This window comes from Salmo salar, chromosome 26 (genome assembly GCF_965601325.2).
Source record: "Salmo salar chromosome 26, fSalSal1, whole genome shotgun sequence".
NCBI classification, from domain to species: domain Eukaryota; kingdom Metazoa; phylum Chordata; class Actinopteri; order Salmoniformes; family Salmonidae; genus Salmo; species Salmo salar.
Window position 1 is genome coordinate 8,430,001 of NC_138316.1, and position 19,225 is coordinate 8,449,225.

The 19,225-nt window shown below is 46.7% G+C and overlaps 1 protein-coding gene across 4 annotated transcripts in view; it reads right to left on the bottom strand.

The window, feature by feature from the left end:
* Window positions 1-19,225, bottom strand: part of LOC106587075 (neuron navigator 2) — a 335,183-nt gene that overhangs the window by 125,501 nt on the left and 190,457 nt on the right. For 2 of the 4 annotated variants that reach the window (XM_082969354.1, XM_045708752.2), the window contains exon 1: window positions 334-1,212. The exons of 1 other annotated variant lie outside the window; for it this stretch is intronic. In XM_082969354.1, coding sequence (XP_082825480.1) covers window positions 334-588 — 255 coding nt within the window. In that variant the 5' untranslated portion in view covers window positions 589-1,212. Of the gene's footprint in view, window positions 1-333; window positions 1,213-19,225 lie in introns of those variants that run through there. One more of the 4 variants, XM_082969355.1, reaches the window with a different exon arrangement.

Consider the following 19,225-nt stretch of genomic DNA (forward strand, 5'->3'; position numbering starts at 1 on the left):
AAGGAGGCAGCCTCCCCTTCAAGAGCATGCATTCAAGGAATCACATCATTTCTCTGAAGGGGTAACACATCAATGCAGAACCACCCAGCTACAGATATGTCCTATTATACAGTAAAAACAGCAGAGCAAACACACACACACACCTGTGTAGAATAGAGAGAGTGAGAGAAAGAGGTGTGGATAAAGGGAGTGAGAGCGAGAGACGGCGATGGACCGATAAAGAGAAAGAGGGAAAAGACAGAGTGACGGAGACAGAGGGAGAAAGGGAGAGAGATAGAGAGAAAATGGAGCGACAGAAGACGAGAACGATGAAGCAGTGGGCCTCTCTCTAACCTGCGTGTCAATTCCACCGTCTGTCACTGGAGCACTCTTGGTTTTGGGGGCTCCCCAGACCCCCTGTTGGTGTCCCAAGCCCCTCTGGGGGCCCAATGTGGGAATGTGTCTGTAGGAGGGCTTGAGGGGCATGGGCAGAGGTAGAGGCAGGGTGAGGGGGCGCGAGGGCACCTGTGGAATGGGCAGAGCGCTGTGCACCGGCTTGGGTTTGGGCAGTCCCGACTTCATCTTAGAGGCCAGCAGAATGGCAGGCATCTTCCTCTGGGGTACCGAATAGTTTCAGACACACACACACACACACACAGACACACGCACGCACGCACACACACACGCACGCACGCACGCACGCACGCACACGCACACACACAGTACTGTCCGACCACACTCAAGCAGTTAAGCCGACGCTGTCCTCCCAGTAAGCAAACAGTCTTACCAGCTGGAATGAGAGAGTGGGATAATAAGACACAGTCAATGTGTTGGGAAGTGTCCGTGTGGTCTTCCTGAATCCTGACGCTCCTCTCTTTAAGAGGAGGGATCTGCTGAGTCTCAATCCAACAGTGGGAGCGTTAGTCCAGGTCCAGCTCTCTCCCTAACATTCCACCTGTTCCCTGGCTGTAATCCCTGCTCCGGTCTATTAGGAATACCTGTATTCCCAGTCTCTTACCGGGAATTCCCTGTACTCTGATGCAGGCGTTGGAAGTGTTCCATTTGCCCAGATGCAGTGAGCATTCGTCGAAGGGAATCCAGGATGTTTCTCTTCAGCCAACCTGAGTTAATTATCTTCTCTGGATGGGAGATGGACAAACACTTTGCTCCCTCGTGGAAATGAGGGGGAAGAAGGGAACGAGGAAAAGGAGGAGAAAAAAAAACTGAGAGAACAGCAACAGAGGACCAGGCGCTTCGGCGACCGCTCTGCCTGTGACTGCACTGCACTGACTGCCCTCTCTCTATTCCTCCTCCTCTAACTCCCTCCCTCCCTCCCGCTCTCTCCCTCCCCAGTATTAGCCCTGTAGCAGGTGTGGCTTAGGGGTAGTGGAGGACGGACATGTTTGGATGACAGCCTTAGGCGTGCTCTCTCCCTCTCCTTCCCGCTCTCTCCCTCTCTCGTCTCCACTGCCTCTTTCCTTTCTCACTCTCCCTTCCTCCTCCCTCCCTCATTCCAGTTTGGTAGGGTTGGATGAGAGGACTAGAGGGAGAGTTGTAGCCACTGTAGAGACAGGCAATGTATTCCGTAAAGTCATACACACTGTGTAGACTAAGACCAACTGCTGAGATACACATTATCACACAAAAAGTTGGTGTGTGTGTGTGTGTGTGTGTGTGTGTGTGTGTGTGTGTGTGTGTGTGTGTGTGTGTGTGTGTGTGTGTGTGTTTGAGACTGTCGGGCACTGGGCCACTGCCTACTCGTGTGTTGAGAACGATTTCTGCTAGGAAAGGATGCCCTGCTCATGTTCCATCGTCATATCTTCCTGTCTCGCTCTTCCTCTTCTCCTTCTCTCTCTAAGTCTTTCTCTGTCCCCTTTGCATTCCAAATTACACTGACACAGTTAAAAGCAGGCTCAAACATGATGCTGTCTGTGGCACACAGCATGTAACGCACAGCATGTAACACACAGCATGTAACGCACAGCATGTAACACACAGCATGTCACACACAGCATGTAACACACAGCATGTAACACACAGCATGTCACACACAGCATGTAACACACAGCATGTAACACACAGCATGTCACACACAGCATGTAACACACAGCATGTAACACACAGCATGTAACACACAGCATGTCACACACAGCATGTAACACACAGCACACATCATGTAACACACAGCATGTCACACACAGCATGTAACACACAGCATGTAACGCACAGCATGTAACACACAGCACGTAACACACAGCATGTCACACACAGCATGTCACACACAGCATGTAACACACAGCATGTCACACACAGCATGTAACACACAGCACACAGCATGTAACACACAGCATGCAACACACAGCATGTAACACACATCATGTAACACACAGCATGTAACACACAGCATGTAACACACAGCACGTAACACACAGCACGTAACACACAGCACGCAACACACAGCACGTAACACACAGCACGCAACCCACAGCACGTAACCCACAGCACGTAACACACAGCATGTCACCCACAGCATGTAACACACAGCACGTAACACACAGCACGTAACACACAGCACGTAACACACAGCACGTAACACACAGCATGCAACCCACAGCACGTAACCCACAGCACGTAACCCACAGCACGTAACACACAGCACGTAACACACAGCATGTAACACACAGCATGTAACACACAGCACGTAACACACAGCATGTAACACACAGCACGTAACACACAGCACGTAACACACAGCATGCAACCCACAGCATGTAACCCACAGCACGTAACACACAGCATGCAACCCACAGCACGTAACACACAGCACGTAACACACAGCATGTAACGCACAGCACGTAACCCACAGCACGTAACACACAGCATGCAACCCACAGCACGTAACCCACAGCACGTAACACACAGCGACACTAGATGCTTTCTCAGGCCTCTGATTCTTACGGACCTGTGCCCAGCGGCAGGAGAACAGACCACGATTAGAGACAGGCCCTAATTTACTAACAATCTTATTCTATATCAGGCTACAGAGCTTATGCAAATGGCTTATTCATCTGAAGTTGAAGTTTGACGTGAATGGATCACAGCAACAGCAGAGCAGTAGCCTAAACGCATTAAAACACACTCTCTAATCACAAGACAAAGGGAGAGAATTGGAGAAGGCAACAAACACACACACAGTGAAGGCAGATTTGGAGGGGGGGGGGCGATGACATCATTGGATCCTTTTTGGAGGCAGTACCCCCAATCCCCGTTCGTATGTGAATGATAATCCTATTAGCATAACTCTAAATCGTGGAAACGTTCCCTCATATCTGATTAGGAGTGTCTATTTTTGGATCGTGCTCCATGTATGCGTGTCCAATTACAGTTGCACGAAAAAGTTTGGGAACCCTTTGGAAGTACCTGGGTTTCTGCATTGATTGCTCGTGAAATGTGGTCTGATCTTCATCTAAGATCACAGTAATAGACAAACACAATCTGACTAAACTAATAACACACAAACAGTTGCACTTTTCACATTTTTATTGAAGACATTGAGTAATCATTCACAGTGCAGGCTGGGAGAAAAGTGTTTGACCATTATTGTGACTTAGGTGAAGATCAGACCGCATTTCGTGAGCAATCACTGCAGAAACCCAGGTACTTCCAAAGGGTTCACTACTTTTTCATGCAACTGTATATTTCTATGGTCAAAGCATTGCAAAATAGGATGGAGTTGAGCGTGTAGTCCAGTCTGACTGAACACAGTAACGTGTCCCCCATTTGAATGTCACTATGTCTTTGAGTATAATGGTGGGGCATCACTGGACAGGGCTACAGGGGTAATGGAACATAGAGTAGATGCTGCCTGGGTTCGACATGTGTTTCCTAGATGTCCACCCTTTCTATCCATTCAGGAAACAGACCAGTAACAGATCACGTCAAATCTCTCAGAGGGTCATGGAGAGAGAGTGTGTGTGTGTGTGTGTGTGTGTGTGTGTGTGTGTGTGTGTGTGTGTGTGCAGGGGCGGAAATCGCGGGGGGTACGGGGGGGACACGACCCCCCCATCCTGGGAAAAATATGATTTGTCCCCCCAATATATCACTGAAACATAACTATGTCATTTAAATAATATTAATAATACGCAATGAAAGCAATTGTGCTGATTATAGACACGTAATAGCGCGTTTTTAAGTTTCAAAAGATTGCGACCCTCCCCCACCCTTTTCCTCACAATGGTTTGATCCACTGGCAAGGTAACAGAGGGGTCGTATCTACTGTCTGAAAGGCACTCAATGAACGTAACTGACGTGAGGTTAATCCAGTCAATCGCGCACACACACTAGCTGAATATGCAGAGCTAGCGCGCAAATATTAACTATTAAGCTAGCTAGTACCTATTCCATTTATGTGGCCTCGTCAAAGATGGAATCTTTGCTATTGTCAATTTATTCCGAGATCAGCATGCAGATGATGTATGTTAGTGCTTCAAAGTCCCTGTGATAAGGTTAGCGATAAACTGAAGTCCAAACTGAACAGAACTACATTCTCTTCTACCATTGTCTTAAATATATTTAATGGTCTCGTTGCAAAAGCTAAATTGTCGCAAGGGAACTTTTATTTATTTATTTTATTTAACCCGGGTAGCAAAGATTATAGCAAACACCACTGAAACTGAATTGGTGTTTGCTAGCTTTGCAAATTCAGCTATTGTTGGAAGCCAGCCAATATGAAACAAACTATTAAAATTGCAAAAGGTTGCAGCATATGTTGTGTAAATGGTGAACTCATACAGCTGTCAACTCTTGTCATTTTAATCCGTTTCACATTTGCTAGCTACCTTTTAGATCGAAGCCCAAATAAAATGATAAAAGATAAGATGATAGAAGCCCATCTCCTACTGTAAATAACCTACACACTGTGTGTGTAGCCAGCCAGCCAGGTAGAAAAATGGCAGAAAAATAAAAGACGGACATCAGAGTATTTTTCAGTACACCAAAACGCAAAGTAAGAACCCTAGTAGCCTAATATCTCAAAGACTAGTTGATAAAATGTTCATAAGAAAGAAATGAAATTCTAATGGAAATGTTTCACAATGATGTCATTAGGCAGAGCAGGCAACAGATGGCACACAGACAGCAGAGTTGGGGACAGATATGCAGGGACAGACTGGCAGAGACAGGGAGTCTCAGGTAAGTTTGTTGAGTCTTTGTTTGGCAACATTATGAAAGGTTCTCAATTTTTTTTACTTGTAAAATAGGAACATAACTGGAAAATGCCATGGATACCCCCACTCTCAACTTAAACTGGTGACTGAACTAAGATTTGTTAAAGGCAATGGTATTGGTGTTGTGAGTAGTTAGCCTTCCCTGTAGCTCAGTTGGTAGAGCATGGTGTTTGCAACGCCAGGGTTGTGGGTTCGGTTCCCACGGGGGGCCAGCACAGAAAAAAAAAAATGAAATGTATGCATTCACTACTGTAAGTCGCTCTGGATAAGAGCGTCTGCTAAATGACAAAAATGTAGTTGTGTAGTTTTGGGTACCGGTAGTTAGGAGTACGGCAAACACCTTATTTCTTTGGTTCCTCAATATACATTTACCATATTACAATGTAGGCTGTGTTACAGCACTACTTTTGGTGTCCCCCTCAGGAATTGCTCTTGAGAAAATTTCATGTAATTGTCCCCCCCAAAGTTGATATCAGATTTTCGCCCCTGTGTGTGTGTTCGTGTGTGTGTGTGTGTGTGTGTGTGTGTGTGTGTGTGTGTGTGTGTGTGTGTGTGTGTGTGGAAAAGAAGACGGGGACGCTGAACTGACGAGGACGGCCGGCCATTCGTGCAGGTGAGTCCGTTTCTGCTGAAACATGGACTCTACGGCGTGATACAACGTTCTCGTTCCTTGCTGAGACAAGCAAGGTGTTGTAGCAAACAAGTCTTCGTTCGTCCAGGCGACACCCACTCCCTGCAGCAGATGCAGTCAGGAACGGAGGTTTAAAAAAAAATTGGGGGAAAAAAAGCTATTTGAACGGATATTACGGTGAACGCAGTCATTTTTTTTTTCTTTTTTTTCTTCTCGGTACACCAGTGTTTATTCAATATTTACACAACAAAGTGTAGAGAACCCATGATGTAACAGATTCACAACAGCACAAGGTTGCAGGACTTGAGTCCCCTCAAAGAACAGGTTAACCATTAGACAACAACCTGGACACGTTTCTTTCGATAATTTATTTTGTACAGTTAAACAGTATAGAGGTTGTGTTTACATCCTTTCCCGTTGGCAGAAAATAACTAATTGAGAGGACACCCAGAAAGTGAATTAGGGAAACCATATCATAAATGCATGTGTTTTTCTAAAAAGGACAATCGCAAATGAACGCAGTCATTTTGGCTGAGCGATAACCGTCGTCCAGAAAAAGCCAGAGCGTGCGCGTCTGCGTGCCACTGACAGCGTAAAGGTGCGTCGTGAAAGAAAATGTCGCCGTAACAACAGAATGTTCCACTATTCCATGATTTCTCCACGTTTCCTGGCACCAACACGTCACAGCCAAGCTCTGGAAAAAGTCTCAGGAGAAAATAAGAGGAGAAAACAAATAAAAAATAAAAAACGTCTTTATGTGATTTCAACATTGAAGTCAGCTGGATGACAGTCCAGTACATTCTAATAGTACATCAAGCCTACTGTAAAGTGTGTTATTTCAACGTAACAACTAACACCCTCGGCACAGCCATAGAGATATAATGACACCCGTGTGACTATATCTACTATACATTTACCTCACTATTCAAGTAGTCTACAATTGTGTGCGTAGGAAGATAAAAGGTGGGGTGTTTGTTAGGAGTTAAACCAGTGTGTTGGCTTACATTAAACCCTTATCCAAACATGGACTTCTCTGACGACTCGGTCAACTGAAACGCGCAAGGCATCTTCTCGAAGACGCACGCACACAAACACACACAAGCACGCACACACACACACACACACACGCGCACACTTTCCTGGTTGTTTTCTTAAGCAGAGTGTGTGGGTATTTGGCAAACCTTTTTAATCGTAACAATGACTTGACATTTTCACTGTGGCACCGGTGAATCTACAGCTTGAGCCAACCCGACCAATCTATTCCCTCACGACCCAGGACAGACGGAGAGTACCGCGCACGGGTACGCGCAGGCGCACGCACACACAGTTAACTAACAGTGACCCCACCAGGCCCGAGCCGCACAAAGAGGACAGTCCATTAGCGACAGAGAGAAGTACGGCTCTGTCTCCGGGTGTCACAGTGAACATAGCTCACTGTCAAGACACACGACCGTATCGCATCCTCACAGGTAAGAACAGCAGTTTTCCCCCAAACCACTCGGCCTGAGCAGGAAAACCCCGGGTCAAAGTTCTCCTGGGTCAGGAAAAATGTTTTGCCCTACTCATATAAATCGTGATCAAAATGTGAGTCTAGGACAGGGATCCTCAACTAGATCGAGTGGCAGGCAATTTTTCTCTGGAGCGGACGGTCGGCGGGCCAGAACATAATTACAAATCATTTGTAGACTGAAAATTGACTTCAAGAAGACTGAAACATAATCATTTCAAACGTTGCTTACATTTGTATACGATCAAAACGTTTGATTTTTTTTTGGGGGGGGGGGGGCTCAGAAAACTTGGTGGGCCAAATAGAACCATTTGAGGAACCGTGGTCTCGGATAACTTGAATAGGGCTGGGAGGATAACAAGCGAATAGAACATCGACTTGAGCACTGACCTTTTGAGATAATAAGGAAGAAAAATAGACGTTTGATTGTTCACTTGCAACTTAGAGGGAGATGACCTAGAAAATCAACTGAGGCCACAGAGAAACAGGCCACACACAAACAAACCACACATACACGGCCGGCATAAACACAGACAACACTCCCAGCAGCACCTAAACAACACATCACATTCAATAACCACAGCTGACAAGGACGCCAAGCAAGGGACATAGGACTCACCGCTGTGTGTGTGTGTGTGTGTGTGAAACAGTGTTTTACGTGGGAAACATAAACAACTGAATGTCTACTTGCAGAGAGAGAGAGACTGCTCCAAATGAGGTGTTAATGAAGCTGGAATAACTGATAAGTGGACTGCATTACCACTTCTAATATCCACATGCAAACACTATCCTTACAAAAGCGCAGTAATTGAAATTAAATGGATAATGGAAAGTTAACATGTTTTTCATATTAATGAAGAACATATTAGCCACAAAATAAACCAACTAGCTAGTAGCCACAGGCCGTAAGCTAGGGTAGCTATAAGCCTATTACCCTCAACCAATGTCACAATCAGTCGTTCTGTTCCGTCTTCGGGAGACAAAATGACACATAAAAAAATGTGATTGAAAATGAGGGTATGAGGTAAAAAAGTGATATACAATGTAGGGAGAGTATGAGAGAGACAGAGAGAGAGAGGTAGAGAGAGAGAGACAGAGAGAGAGGTAGAGAGAGAGAGACCGAGAGAGAGAGAGACAGAGAGAGAGAGGTCGAGAGAGAGAGACAGAGAGAGACAGAGAGAGAGGTAGAGAGAGAGAGAGAGAGAGAGACAGACAGAGAGAGAGAGGTAGAGAGAGAGGTAGAGAGAGAGAGAGAGAGACAGAGAGGGGGAGAGAGAGAGAGGTAGAGAGAGAGAGAGACAGAGAGAGAGGTAGAGAGAGTGAGACAGAGAGAGAGGTAGAGAGAGACAGAGAGAGAGAGAGGTAGAGAGAGAGAGGTAGAGAGAGAGAGAGGTAGAGAGAGAGAGGTAGAGAGAGAGAGAGGTAGAGAGAGAGACAGAGACAGAGAGAGAGAGACAGAGAGAGAGACAGAGACAGAGAGGTAGAGAGAGAGACAGAGAGAGAGGTAGAGAGAGACAGAGAGAGAGAGGTAGAGAGAGAGAGGTAGAGAAAGACAGGTAGAGAGAGACGAGAGAAAGTGGAGGAGAGAAGGCATGAGGGATAAAAAAATACTGTAAAAAAAGGGTGCTAGAGTGGCAGCCTAACGAAGGTAAACATCCCGTTCTCTACCAGAACAGGTGCATCCTTCAAATGGTCTCATTTCTCTGCCTCAGAAAGACGGTCCCGTCACATATAGCAATACCACAAGGGAATACACACACTCACACACACTGAGCTAATTATAGAAACCATGCATTCACACACTGCTGTTTACAACAGAACTGTCAAGAATATAAAATAAGAACCCATATTTACTAAGTAGTTTGGAAGAACAGTGTACTGATGTGTGTGCATGTGAGTGTGCCTCCATGTGTGTGTAGATGTGTGTTTGTCCTCGAACCAGTACTGGTAGTCCAGGCATCAGAATAAATCAGCAGAGTGAGGTGAGACCACAGCCCTGCTGGGAGGTTAGACCACAGCCCTGCTGGGAGGTGAGACCACAACCCTCCTGGGAGGTTAGACCACAGCCCTGCTGGGAGGTTAGACCACAGCCCTGCTGGGAGGTTAGACCACAACCCTGCTGGGAGGTGAGACCACAGCCCTGCTGGGAGGTGAGACGACAGCCCTGCTGGGAGGTTAGACCACAACCCTGCTGGGAGGTGAGACCACAACCCTGCTGGGAGGTGAGACCACAACCCTGCTGGGAGGTGAGACCACAACCCTGCTGGGAGGTGAGACCACAACCCTGCTGGGAGGTGAGACCACAACCCTGCTGGGAGGTGAGACCAAAACCCTGCTGCTGGGAGGTTAGACCATAACCCTACTGGGAGGTGAGACCACAACCCTGCTGGGAGGTTAGACCATAACCCTGCTGGGAGGTTAGACCACAGCCCTGCTGGGAGGTTAGACCATAACCCTACTGGGAGGTTAGACCATAACCCTGCTGGGAGGTTAGACCACAGGCCTGCTGGGAGGTTAGACCACAACCCTGCTGGGAGGTGAGACCACAACCCTGCTGGGAGGTGAGACCACAACCCTGCTGGGAGGTGAGACCACAACCCTACTGGGAGGTTAGACCACAACCCTGCTGGGAGGTTAGACCATAACCCTGCTGGGAGGTTAAACCACAGCCCTGCTGGGAGGTTAGACCATAACCCTACTGGGAGGTTAGACCACAACCCTACTGGGAGGTTAGACCACAACCCTGCTGGGAGGTTAGACCATAACCCTACTGGGAGGTTAGACCACAACCCTGCTGGGAGGTTAGACCACAACCCTACTGGGAGGTTAGACCACAACCCTGCTGGGAGGTTAGACCACAACCCTGCTGGGAGGTGAGACCATAACCCTACTGGGAGGTTAGACCACAACCCTACTGGGAGGTTAGACCATAACCCTACTGGGAGGTTAGACCACAACCCTACTGGGAGGTTAGACCATAACCCTACTGGGAGGTTAGACCATAACCCTACTGGGAGGTTAGACCACAACCCTGCTGGGAGGTTAGACCATAACCCTACTGGGAGGTTAGACCACAACCCTGCTGGGAGGTTAGACCACAGCCCTGCTGGGAGGTTAGACCACAACCCTGCTGGGAGGTGAGACCACAACCCTGCTGGGAGGTGAGACCACAACCCTGCTGGGAGGTGAGACCACAACCCTGCTGGGAGGTTAGACCACAGCCCTGCTGGGAGGTTAGACCACAGCCCTGCTGGGAGGTTAGACCACAACCCTGCTGGGAGGTGAGACCACAACCCTGGATGCACACACGCACACACACACACACACACACACACACACACACACACACACACACACACACACACACACACACACACACACACACACACACACACACACACACACACACACACACACACACACAATACATTTTTGTCATTTAATAGACGCTCTTATCCAGAGCGACTAACAGGAGCAATTAGGGTTAAGTACCTTGCTCAAGGGCACGTCAACAGATTTTTCACCTAGTCGGTTCAGGGATTCGAACCAGTGTACTTTCGGTACCCCCATCCTGGCAGACGGATGTGTGTGTGAGCCACTGCAGAGAGATCCCCCCCCCTCTGTGGATGGCAGTGCTGACCCAAAGCTGTCATAAGAATTCTCACATCGAATCAAAGGCATGGTATTATCAAGGGTATTCACGGGAGAGGATACACACACACACACACGCACACACACACACACACACACACACACACACCATTAACAACTGCAACTGTCTGCGGTTTGTGAATGAAATGCTTATAGAGTAGCTTCCATCATCATCAGATTTCATATTCAGGAGGAAATGGATGCGGTTAGAAGAGAGTAGATAAAAATGAAATGTTGCTTACCTGTTACATAAAGGCCCCCAGCATCAGAGGAAAGGAAGGATGAAAACAGAGGGAAAAAAGGAAGAGAGAGAAAATAGGTTTCGTCAGTTAGTTAGTCATAGCCTGAACTTAAAATGTTTACAATGCACCAGGAAGGTGAAAAGTGAACAGTGTTTCAATAACCAATCAACAGGTCCCTTCGGTAGGACAGCTGCGGCCAGAGAGAGCGGTGAAAGCGAGACCATCAAAATTCCACCCAAGTGTGGTTCATTTGCCCGTGTGGTAATTGTCACACAGCTTACACCTATTCTATTCTTTCGGGAGAAAAGGAAAGGAAACCTTATTAGCCCTCGCCCAGTGAGCCAACTCCCCTTCAGCTGAGGTCATTTCAGTGAGCGATCAATCACGTTTATGACCCGCTTCTACCCGCCAGGTGCCAACCCTCAGAAATGTACTGCCAACTAATGCCCACCCAAACCCTCCATTATAGCCTCCTCTTTTACAGCTCTTACTCATAGCTTCCATTGGTGACGTTGTACCGATTAAACGGCTTTATGACATGGGAAATAAACAACACGGGTACCATTTACACACCTGTTTAGCATGCTGTGTGATTAGAATGCTCGGTTATACAATATTATGATGTTTACCTAATGTGTAAAGCCCTATGGGAGAAGTTGTTGAATAGACAAATCCTTTAGGGTGGGATATACGAGGAGAAATGAAATGAAAGGCAGAAGCAAAAGTGCAGACAACAGACGCGCGGGCACACGTACGCATGCACACACACACACACACACACACACACACACACACACACACACACACACACACACACACACACACACACCAGTTAACCAGTTAACCAGAAAGGAAATCTTCTGTAAGGCATTGTTATTAGCCTAATTTCCTGCCCTGGGTCTTTGATGCCAGCTCTGTACTGACGAACGCCGCTTGATGAAATGTATTAAAGCCATAACGCTTGAACCCAGGGCTCTGAAAAGAATCAAATTCAAAACAGTTTGGGATTAATGAAATCGAAAACACACTGAATCGCAGCCGCAAAACAGAACAGAAACGTTACCGTCTAATTTGGCCCCGCGCTCGCGTGGATGGTTCTACTCAGCCCACTCCACCAGTCAAACCCAGGAAGAGTGCATATTAAAACTAAAGCAAAAGCCTACCCAGCCACTTGAAAGGATTACGTTGTTGGTTGGCTTTTTAATGAAAGTAATAAATGAAATGAAAAGATAGGTTTGCGTGTCAATGGGTATAATGTTGAGTGAGAATGTGTGTGCATCTTGTTCTACGAGGGCCCCACACATTGCGTCCACACGTGTCCTGGCTCTCAGCTCTAATAGAGAATCACCAGTGAGAAAACAGACGCCTCTCCTGTGAACACCAGGGTTGCCAGATTGGCGAGACCCCTGCCAAAGCCAAGGGGGAAAAAAACAAGTGGACATCCACCCCTCCGAGACCAAAACACAATTCAAGTCAATGGCAGAAACCATTCACTAATTCTTGCTTCAACTCTCCACAGGCCAATCTGGCAACCGTGAAGTTGGTTTTAGCCAGAGAGGCGATAGGTTGCCAGGAATACAGACATGGTGGGTGGAGAGAATACAACCATGTGGATGAATGGTTCATCCTGTTCTCACACTCTTAGAGAGCACTCACTGGCACTGTTGTCTCAGGCTTTCAGAAAGATCAGACCTGATCCTTTTTAAAGGCCAAATCTGAAAGACCATAAGAGTATTTCAAATAATCCAGTGCTAGGTTGGCCATCTCTGTTTTAAACTATCCTATGATAAAGGTGGAGGAGAAGGCACCCTAGGTTGCCAGGTGTACGCTCAAAGCCTATTTTTATTTAACTAGGCAAGTCAGTTAAGAACAAATTCTTATTTACAATGACGGCCTAGGAACAGTGACTGCCTTGTTCAGGGGCAGAACTACATATTTTTACCTTGTCAGCTCAGGGATTCAATCCAGCAACCTTTCAGTTACTGGCCCAACAGTCTAACCACTAAGCTACCTGCCGCCCCAGATGAACTGTGTCCTTGTCTCGTAGAACCACAGATGACAACAACAAACTCCCAGACCCCATACTGACTGACTAACTAAATAACTAACCAGAACTCACTCTCTCTCAGTCTCTCTGCACCAGATGCAACAGTCAGAAAGACTACAGTAGCCCAATTTATCGCTTAGCAGCAATCCTGTGATCAAATTACGAGGCGAGCGCTCCGTCAGTCTAGCAATCCCTTAAAGAGCTTAGAGAGGCGGACGGGCAGCCGTGGCAGGAGTCTTAAACGCTACGGCGGGTCAGTAAGGCAGTTCTCGCCCGCTTTCCCGCGCGCTTGTTTTAGGACTAATCCAGTTTCGTGGCGAGAGTGGTGTGCGTGTGTGCCAACCGTAGATCGCGCCACCGCCGCCGCCCAAGTTCAGTGTAAGGTGAGGAAGGGGAAAAAGACAAGTTTATGTGTAGAGGGCAAAAGGATGAGTCAGGGGGCTATAGGGTACAAGACGAGTCACTAGCACCGCACACGCTCCACGGGGCTGTGATGTCCTCCAAATAATCACATCGTTATGTCCCACGTAGGAATGTCTAACATTACGCTATAGGAATTCTGAGTTCTTACCATCCATTTACATTTTTACATTCCATACAGGCAAACGTGATTAATGCATGTTTATCACATACGTATCTACATTTGTGGAATGTCTGGAATATCCCCGGTTTCAGCAATAGGTGAAAGAGACATTCCGTCATCCCATCACACAACACGGTTGGCGGTGACGGATGACTCGTTTCACTCCACTTCAGCTGTCCCACCCGTTTAGCACTGACGACGCTCACGAAAGGCCGAGGAGAGCGAAAGAAGGAGGAAGCGAGTGAGAGAAAGAGGGAGAAAAAGGGGAAAGGGAGAAGCAGAGAAAAAAAAGAACGAGAGCGACACAGGTGACATGGCAAAGACACCCATTTTAAACCGCCATGAAATTACCCTGTCAGACTGCTTGGAGGCAAACGCCCCAGATAAACAGAGAGAAAGAGGCGGTGGACTGAGGGATGCTATACAGCGGTGAGTGTGTGTGTGTGTGTGTGGGGGGGGGGGGGGGGGGATTAGATTTGGCTGTTTGTGCTGGGAGCCACAGAGACCCTTCAGCATCCTCTGGAAGCCTCAACCGTGTCAGATCACATCAGTGTCCTTGCCAGTATCCAAGCACACACACACACACACACACACACACACACACACACACACACACACACACACACACACACACACACACACACACACACACACACACACACACACACACACACACACACACACACACACACACACACACACACACACACGGCCAAAGAGGCAGCAGCAAAGCCTGCATCCCCGGGAGACAGCGAGGGTTGGGCTGCGTTACTGACAGCCAATCTCCTTAAGAATGTCTTCATAATATGATGGCACTCACACACTCCTTGAACCCAAACTCAGCCCCCCTCCTGTCCTCGTTACCCCCCCCACCCCACCCCCACCCCATGGGCACAAATCACACAGCAACAGCTTACCATGAAAACCCAAATCCCCCTACTGCTCCCCATCCCTGCCCCTGCCTCCGGATCCTAACGCCCTGTATCACTGTTGAACATGGATATGACGAGGTAAGCAGGTTTCGCGGCTGGATTGTCAGGGATGCGGTGTGGGGACGTTGAAGGGAAGCCTTTCACCAGACTCCCCTTAGGGATTTATTTCTAATACCCTTATTGCATTCGCTGTCTCCTCTCTCCACCCCCCCCCCCCTCCTCTCTTCTCTCTCTCTCTTTCAATGTCACATGTGACCCAGTTCAACTCGCTCGCTCTCCTCTCCAGGCTCTTTCTAGTAGTCCACAGCAGCAGCCAGGGATAGGATAACGTTTGTTGTGGAGCATGACGTATTGGAACACTGCATTGGAGGGGCCATGTTGGCTCTGACAGACAGACTCCCTCAGGGCTACAGAAGAGATATGAGAGAGGACCTTAGTATACTGACAGAGAGAGAGAGAGAGAGAGAGAGAGAGAGACAGAGAGAGAGAGAGACAGAGAGACAGAGAGAGAGAGAGAGAGAGACAGAGAGAGAGACAGAGAGAGAGAGACAGAGAGAGAGAGAGACAGAGAGAGAGACAGAGAGAGAGACAGAGAGAGAGAGAGAGAGAGAGAGAGAGAGAGAGAGAGAGAGAGAGACAGAGAGAGAGAGAGAGAGAGAGACAGAGAGAGAGAGAGACAGAGAGAGAGAGAGAGAGAGAGAGAGAGAGAGAGGGGAGACTCAGGAACGGCATTCCATCATCCACCCAATAGTAGAGAAATACAAGACTAATACAAGTCACTCTCTCATTACTTCTCACTAAACTTTAAAATGTAGGTCTGAGATCTACTGTCTTAAACTGTGATCAACTCTCACAAAATAAGTTAAGAATTAAAAAGCCAGTGAAAGGAAAGGATGATAATTTCCTGGTTACCAAATCGACGTTTACTGAACAACAGGCTGGAAAACATTAGCTTCTCTCTCTCTCTCCCTACCTCACTCTTTCTCACGCACTCTCTTCCTATCTCCCTCTTATCTCTCTCACTGCCCCCCCTCTTATCTCTCTCACTGCCCCCCTCAATTGCCCCCCCCCCCAATTGAGCAGATGGAGGATAATTGGTTTCTTAGGAGAAATGGAAAGTATTCCTAGTGAGATGGGAGGAAAGGGAGAGTCATAGATTTTCCTCCAATATTTAGAGGGTGACTTACTATCTTGAAGACTTAGAGTAACGGACATGATTAAAAATGGCAAAAGAGGATTAAAACAATTTAAAGTTAGGAAAATTGCAAGCTGATTGACAAGGTTGAACATGCAACAAATGGAGGGGAAATGATCTCCCTTTTAATCAAAATGACCTCAAATATACAATGGAATCATGTTGTCAAAGAAGGTTTTCCATATTCTCAGAGCGGGGGGAAAATTCCAGTGTTTGGCGAACATAAGGTGCCACTATATTCCATTCCCCTGTCAGATTTCACTATGGCCAACTCCTTGACTGTGCATGGACTTACAAATCAATCGGTCAGCTGATCTTGTAACGGGTTAACATCCGAACTGGACAGACATAATCCCTACCAAGCTGCCATAACGTTTAAGTGAGGCTTCCAAAAATAGGGCCGGTTATGAGAACCATAAGTCAGAAGGACCCAAGGGCTAGCTAGCCCTAACCCCATCGACCTCAACTGATGGTTTACACCACATAAACTCAATTCCCCCAAAAAGGGCAGGAGCCTACGGGGAGAGCGATAACAAGTATATTGGGTCGTAAAGTATGTAGGCTTTCCCATAAACCTCTGCTGTGGGACTCCATTCAGTCGGTCAGTCAGACACACTGCCAGGATATTACTGCAGCCTGGAGCACCACCATCTTCCCTCTTCATTAACCCTGACACTGAGTTAGGGTCACACCATAACCACCGTCACCTCTGGATCTGCCGAGGCCGGGGTTTTTAAGGCCCAGCCCCAGAGAGAGGGAAGGAAAGAGGGATGGATAAAGAGGGGGGGAGAGGTATAGTGTTAGAGAGGTAGAAGTAGAGATGGGAACGGAAAGTGGATAGGGAGAGAGAGTAGATGGGGGGGGGGGGGGCGGAGAATGGATTTGGGAACTTGCTCACCTCCAATTCAATGTGCTAAAGGGGATGGTTGGTGGTGCTTGGATAACAGGGAACCAATAAAAGGGAAGTCTCAAAGAATGTACGAGTCAGAGAGCATCAGACTAAAGGTTACAGCAAATCACATACTGCTCTCTAGCAAGAAGGGATGATTACTCTGAGTTCAATATCTTTGGGAAGGATAGATCAACTGCAGGTCACAGTAGTCCAATTAAGAGTGTGTGTGTGTGTGTGTGTGTGTGTGTGTGTGTGTGTGTGTGTGTGTGTGTGTGTGTGTGTGTGAATGTTTCCGTGCTACACGCGTGTGTGTGTGTGCGCGTGCGTTTCTGACTCGCCACAGGGAAAGGGGGGAATAGTGTGGATTACGAGGACAGCGGCTCCATATGGGTCTAAGCAGGTCTGATGCCCAGCTCTGGAATCTAGCCCAGACTGTCCTGGCTCCAACCCAGAACAACATCTCTTCAGCTGGCAATGTTCTGCTGGTTCAGCCTGGCAGCCTGTGGTTCTACTTAACTTATAGACTCACAGGGGGACACCGAGGTAGGGAGAGCCACAGAGGGTAAAGACTTAAATGCTTAACTTTTAAAAGACTGAACCCTGTTTTTAATCTGCGCAGTCTCTTAAAGAGTATCAACTGGTGTCCAGGGATTCAGCAAACTGACATCAAGCCAGAAGCAGGAATCAAACACGGCTCTTCCTCTGACTTCATTTGAGGTTTACTAGTGTCCGTGGTTATGTTGAGACTTCCTTAAACCGCAAAATGAAATGTCTCCTGCTGATATCATTACTTATTTTATAGTCATTTAGCAGACACTCTTATCCAGAGCGACTTACAGTAGCGACAGGAGCGAAAATCTGATATCAACTTTGGAGGGGACAATTACATGAAATTTTCTCAAGAGCAATTCCTGAGGGGGACACCAAAAGTAGTGCTGTAACACATAGCCTACATTATAATATGGTAAATGTATATTGAGGAACCAAAGAAATAAGGTGTTTGCCGTACTCCTAACTACCGGTACCCAAAACTACACAACTAATCACAACAGCAATACCATTGCCTTTAACAAATCTTAGTTCAGTCACCAGTTTAAGTTGAGAGTAGGGGTATCCATGGCATTTCCCAATTATGTTCCTATTTTACAAGTTAAAAAAATGGAGAACCTTTCATAATGTTGCCAAACAAAGACTCAACAAACTTACCTGAGACTCCCTGTCTCTGCCAGTCTGTCCTTGCATATCTGTCCCCATTCTCTGCTGTCTGTGTGCCATCTGTTGCCTGCTATGCCTAATGACATCATTGTGAAACATTTCCATTAGAATTTCATTTCTTTCTTATGAACATTTTATCAACTAGTCTTTGAGATATTAGGCTACTAGGGTTCTTACTTTGCGTTTTGGTGTACTGAAAAATACTCTGATGTCCGTCTTTTATTTTTCTGCCATTTTTCTACCTGGCTGGCTGGCTACACACACACACACACACACAGTGTGTAGGTTATTTACAGTAGGAGATGGGCTTCTATCATCTTATCTTTTATCATTCTATTTGGGCTTCGATCTAAAAGGTAGCTAGCAAATGTGAAACGGATTAAAATGACAAGAGTTGACAGCTGTATGAGTTCACCATTTACACAACATATGCTGCAACCTTTTGTAATTTTAATAGTTTGTTTCATATTGGCTGGCTTCCAACAATAGCTGAATTTGCAAAGCTAGCGAGCACCAATTCCATTTCAGTGGTGTTTGCTATAATCTTTGCTACCCGGGTTAAATAAAGGTGAAATAAAATAAATAAATAAAAGTTCCCTTGCGACAATTTAGCTTTTGTAACGAGACCATTAAATATATTTAAGACAATGGTAGAAGAGAGTGTAGTTCTGTTCAGTTTGGACTTCAGTTTATCGCTAACCTTATCACAGGAACTTTGAAGCACTAATTTACATCATTTGCATGCTGATCTTGGAATAAATTGACGATAAATGGAATAGATACTAGCTAGCTTAATAGTTAATATTTGCGCGCTAGCTCTGCATATTCAGCTAGTGTGTGTGCGCGATTGACTGGATTAACCTCACGTCAGTTACGTTCATTGAGTGCCTTTCAGACAGTAGATACGACCCCTCTGTTACCTTGCCAACTAAGGAACTGGCAGTGGATCAAACCATTGTGAGGCAAAGGGTGGGGGGGGTCACAATCTTTTGAAACTTAAAAACACGCTATTAAGTGTCTATAATCAGCACAATTGCTTTCATTGCGTATTATTAATATTATCTAAATTACATAGTTATGTTTCAGTGATATATTGGGGGGGTCGTGTGTGATATTTTTCCCAGGA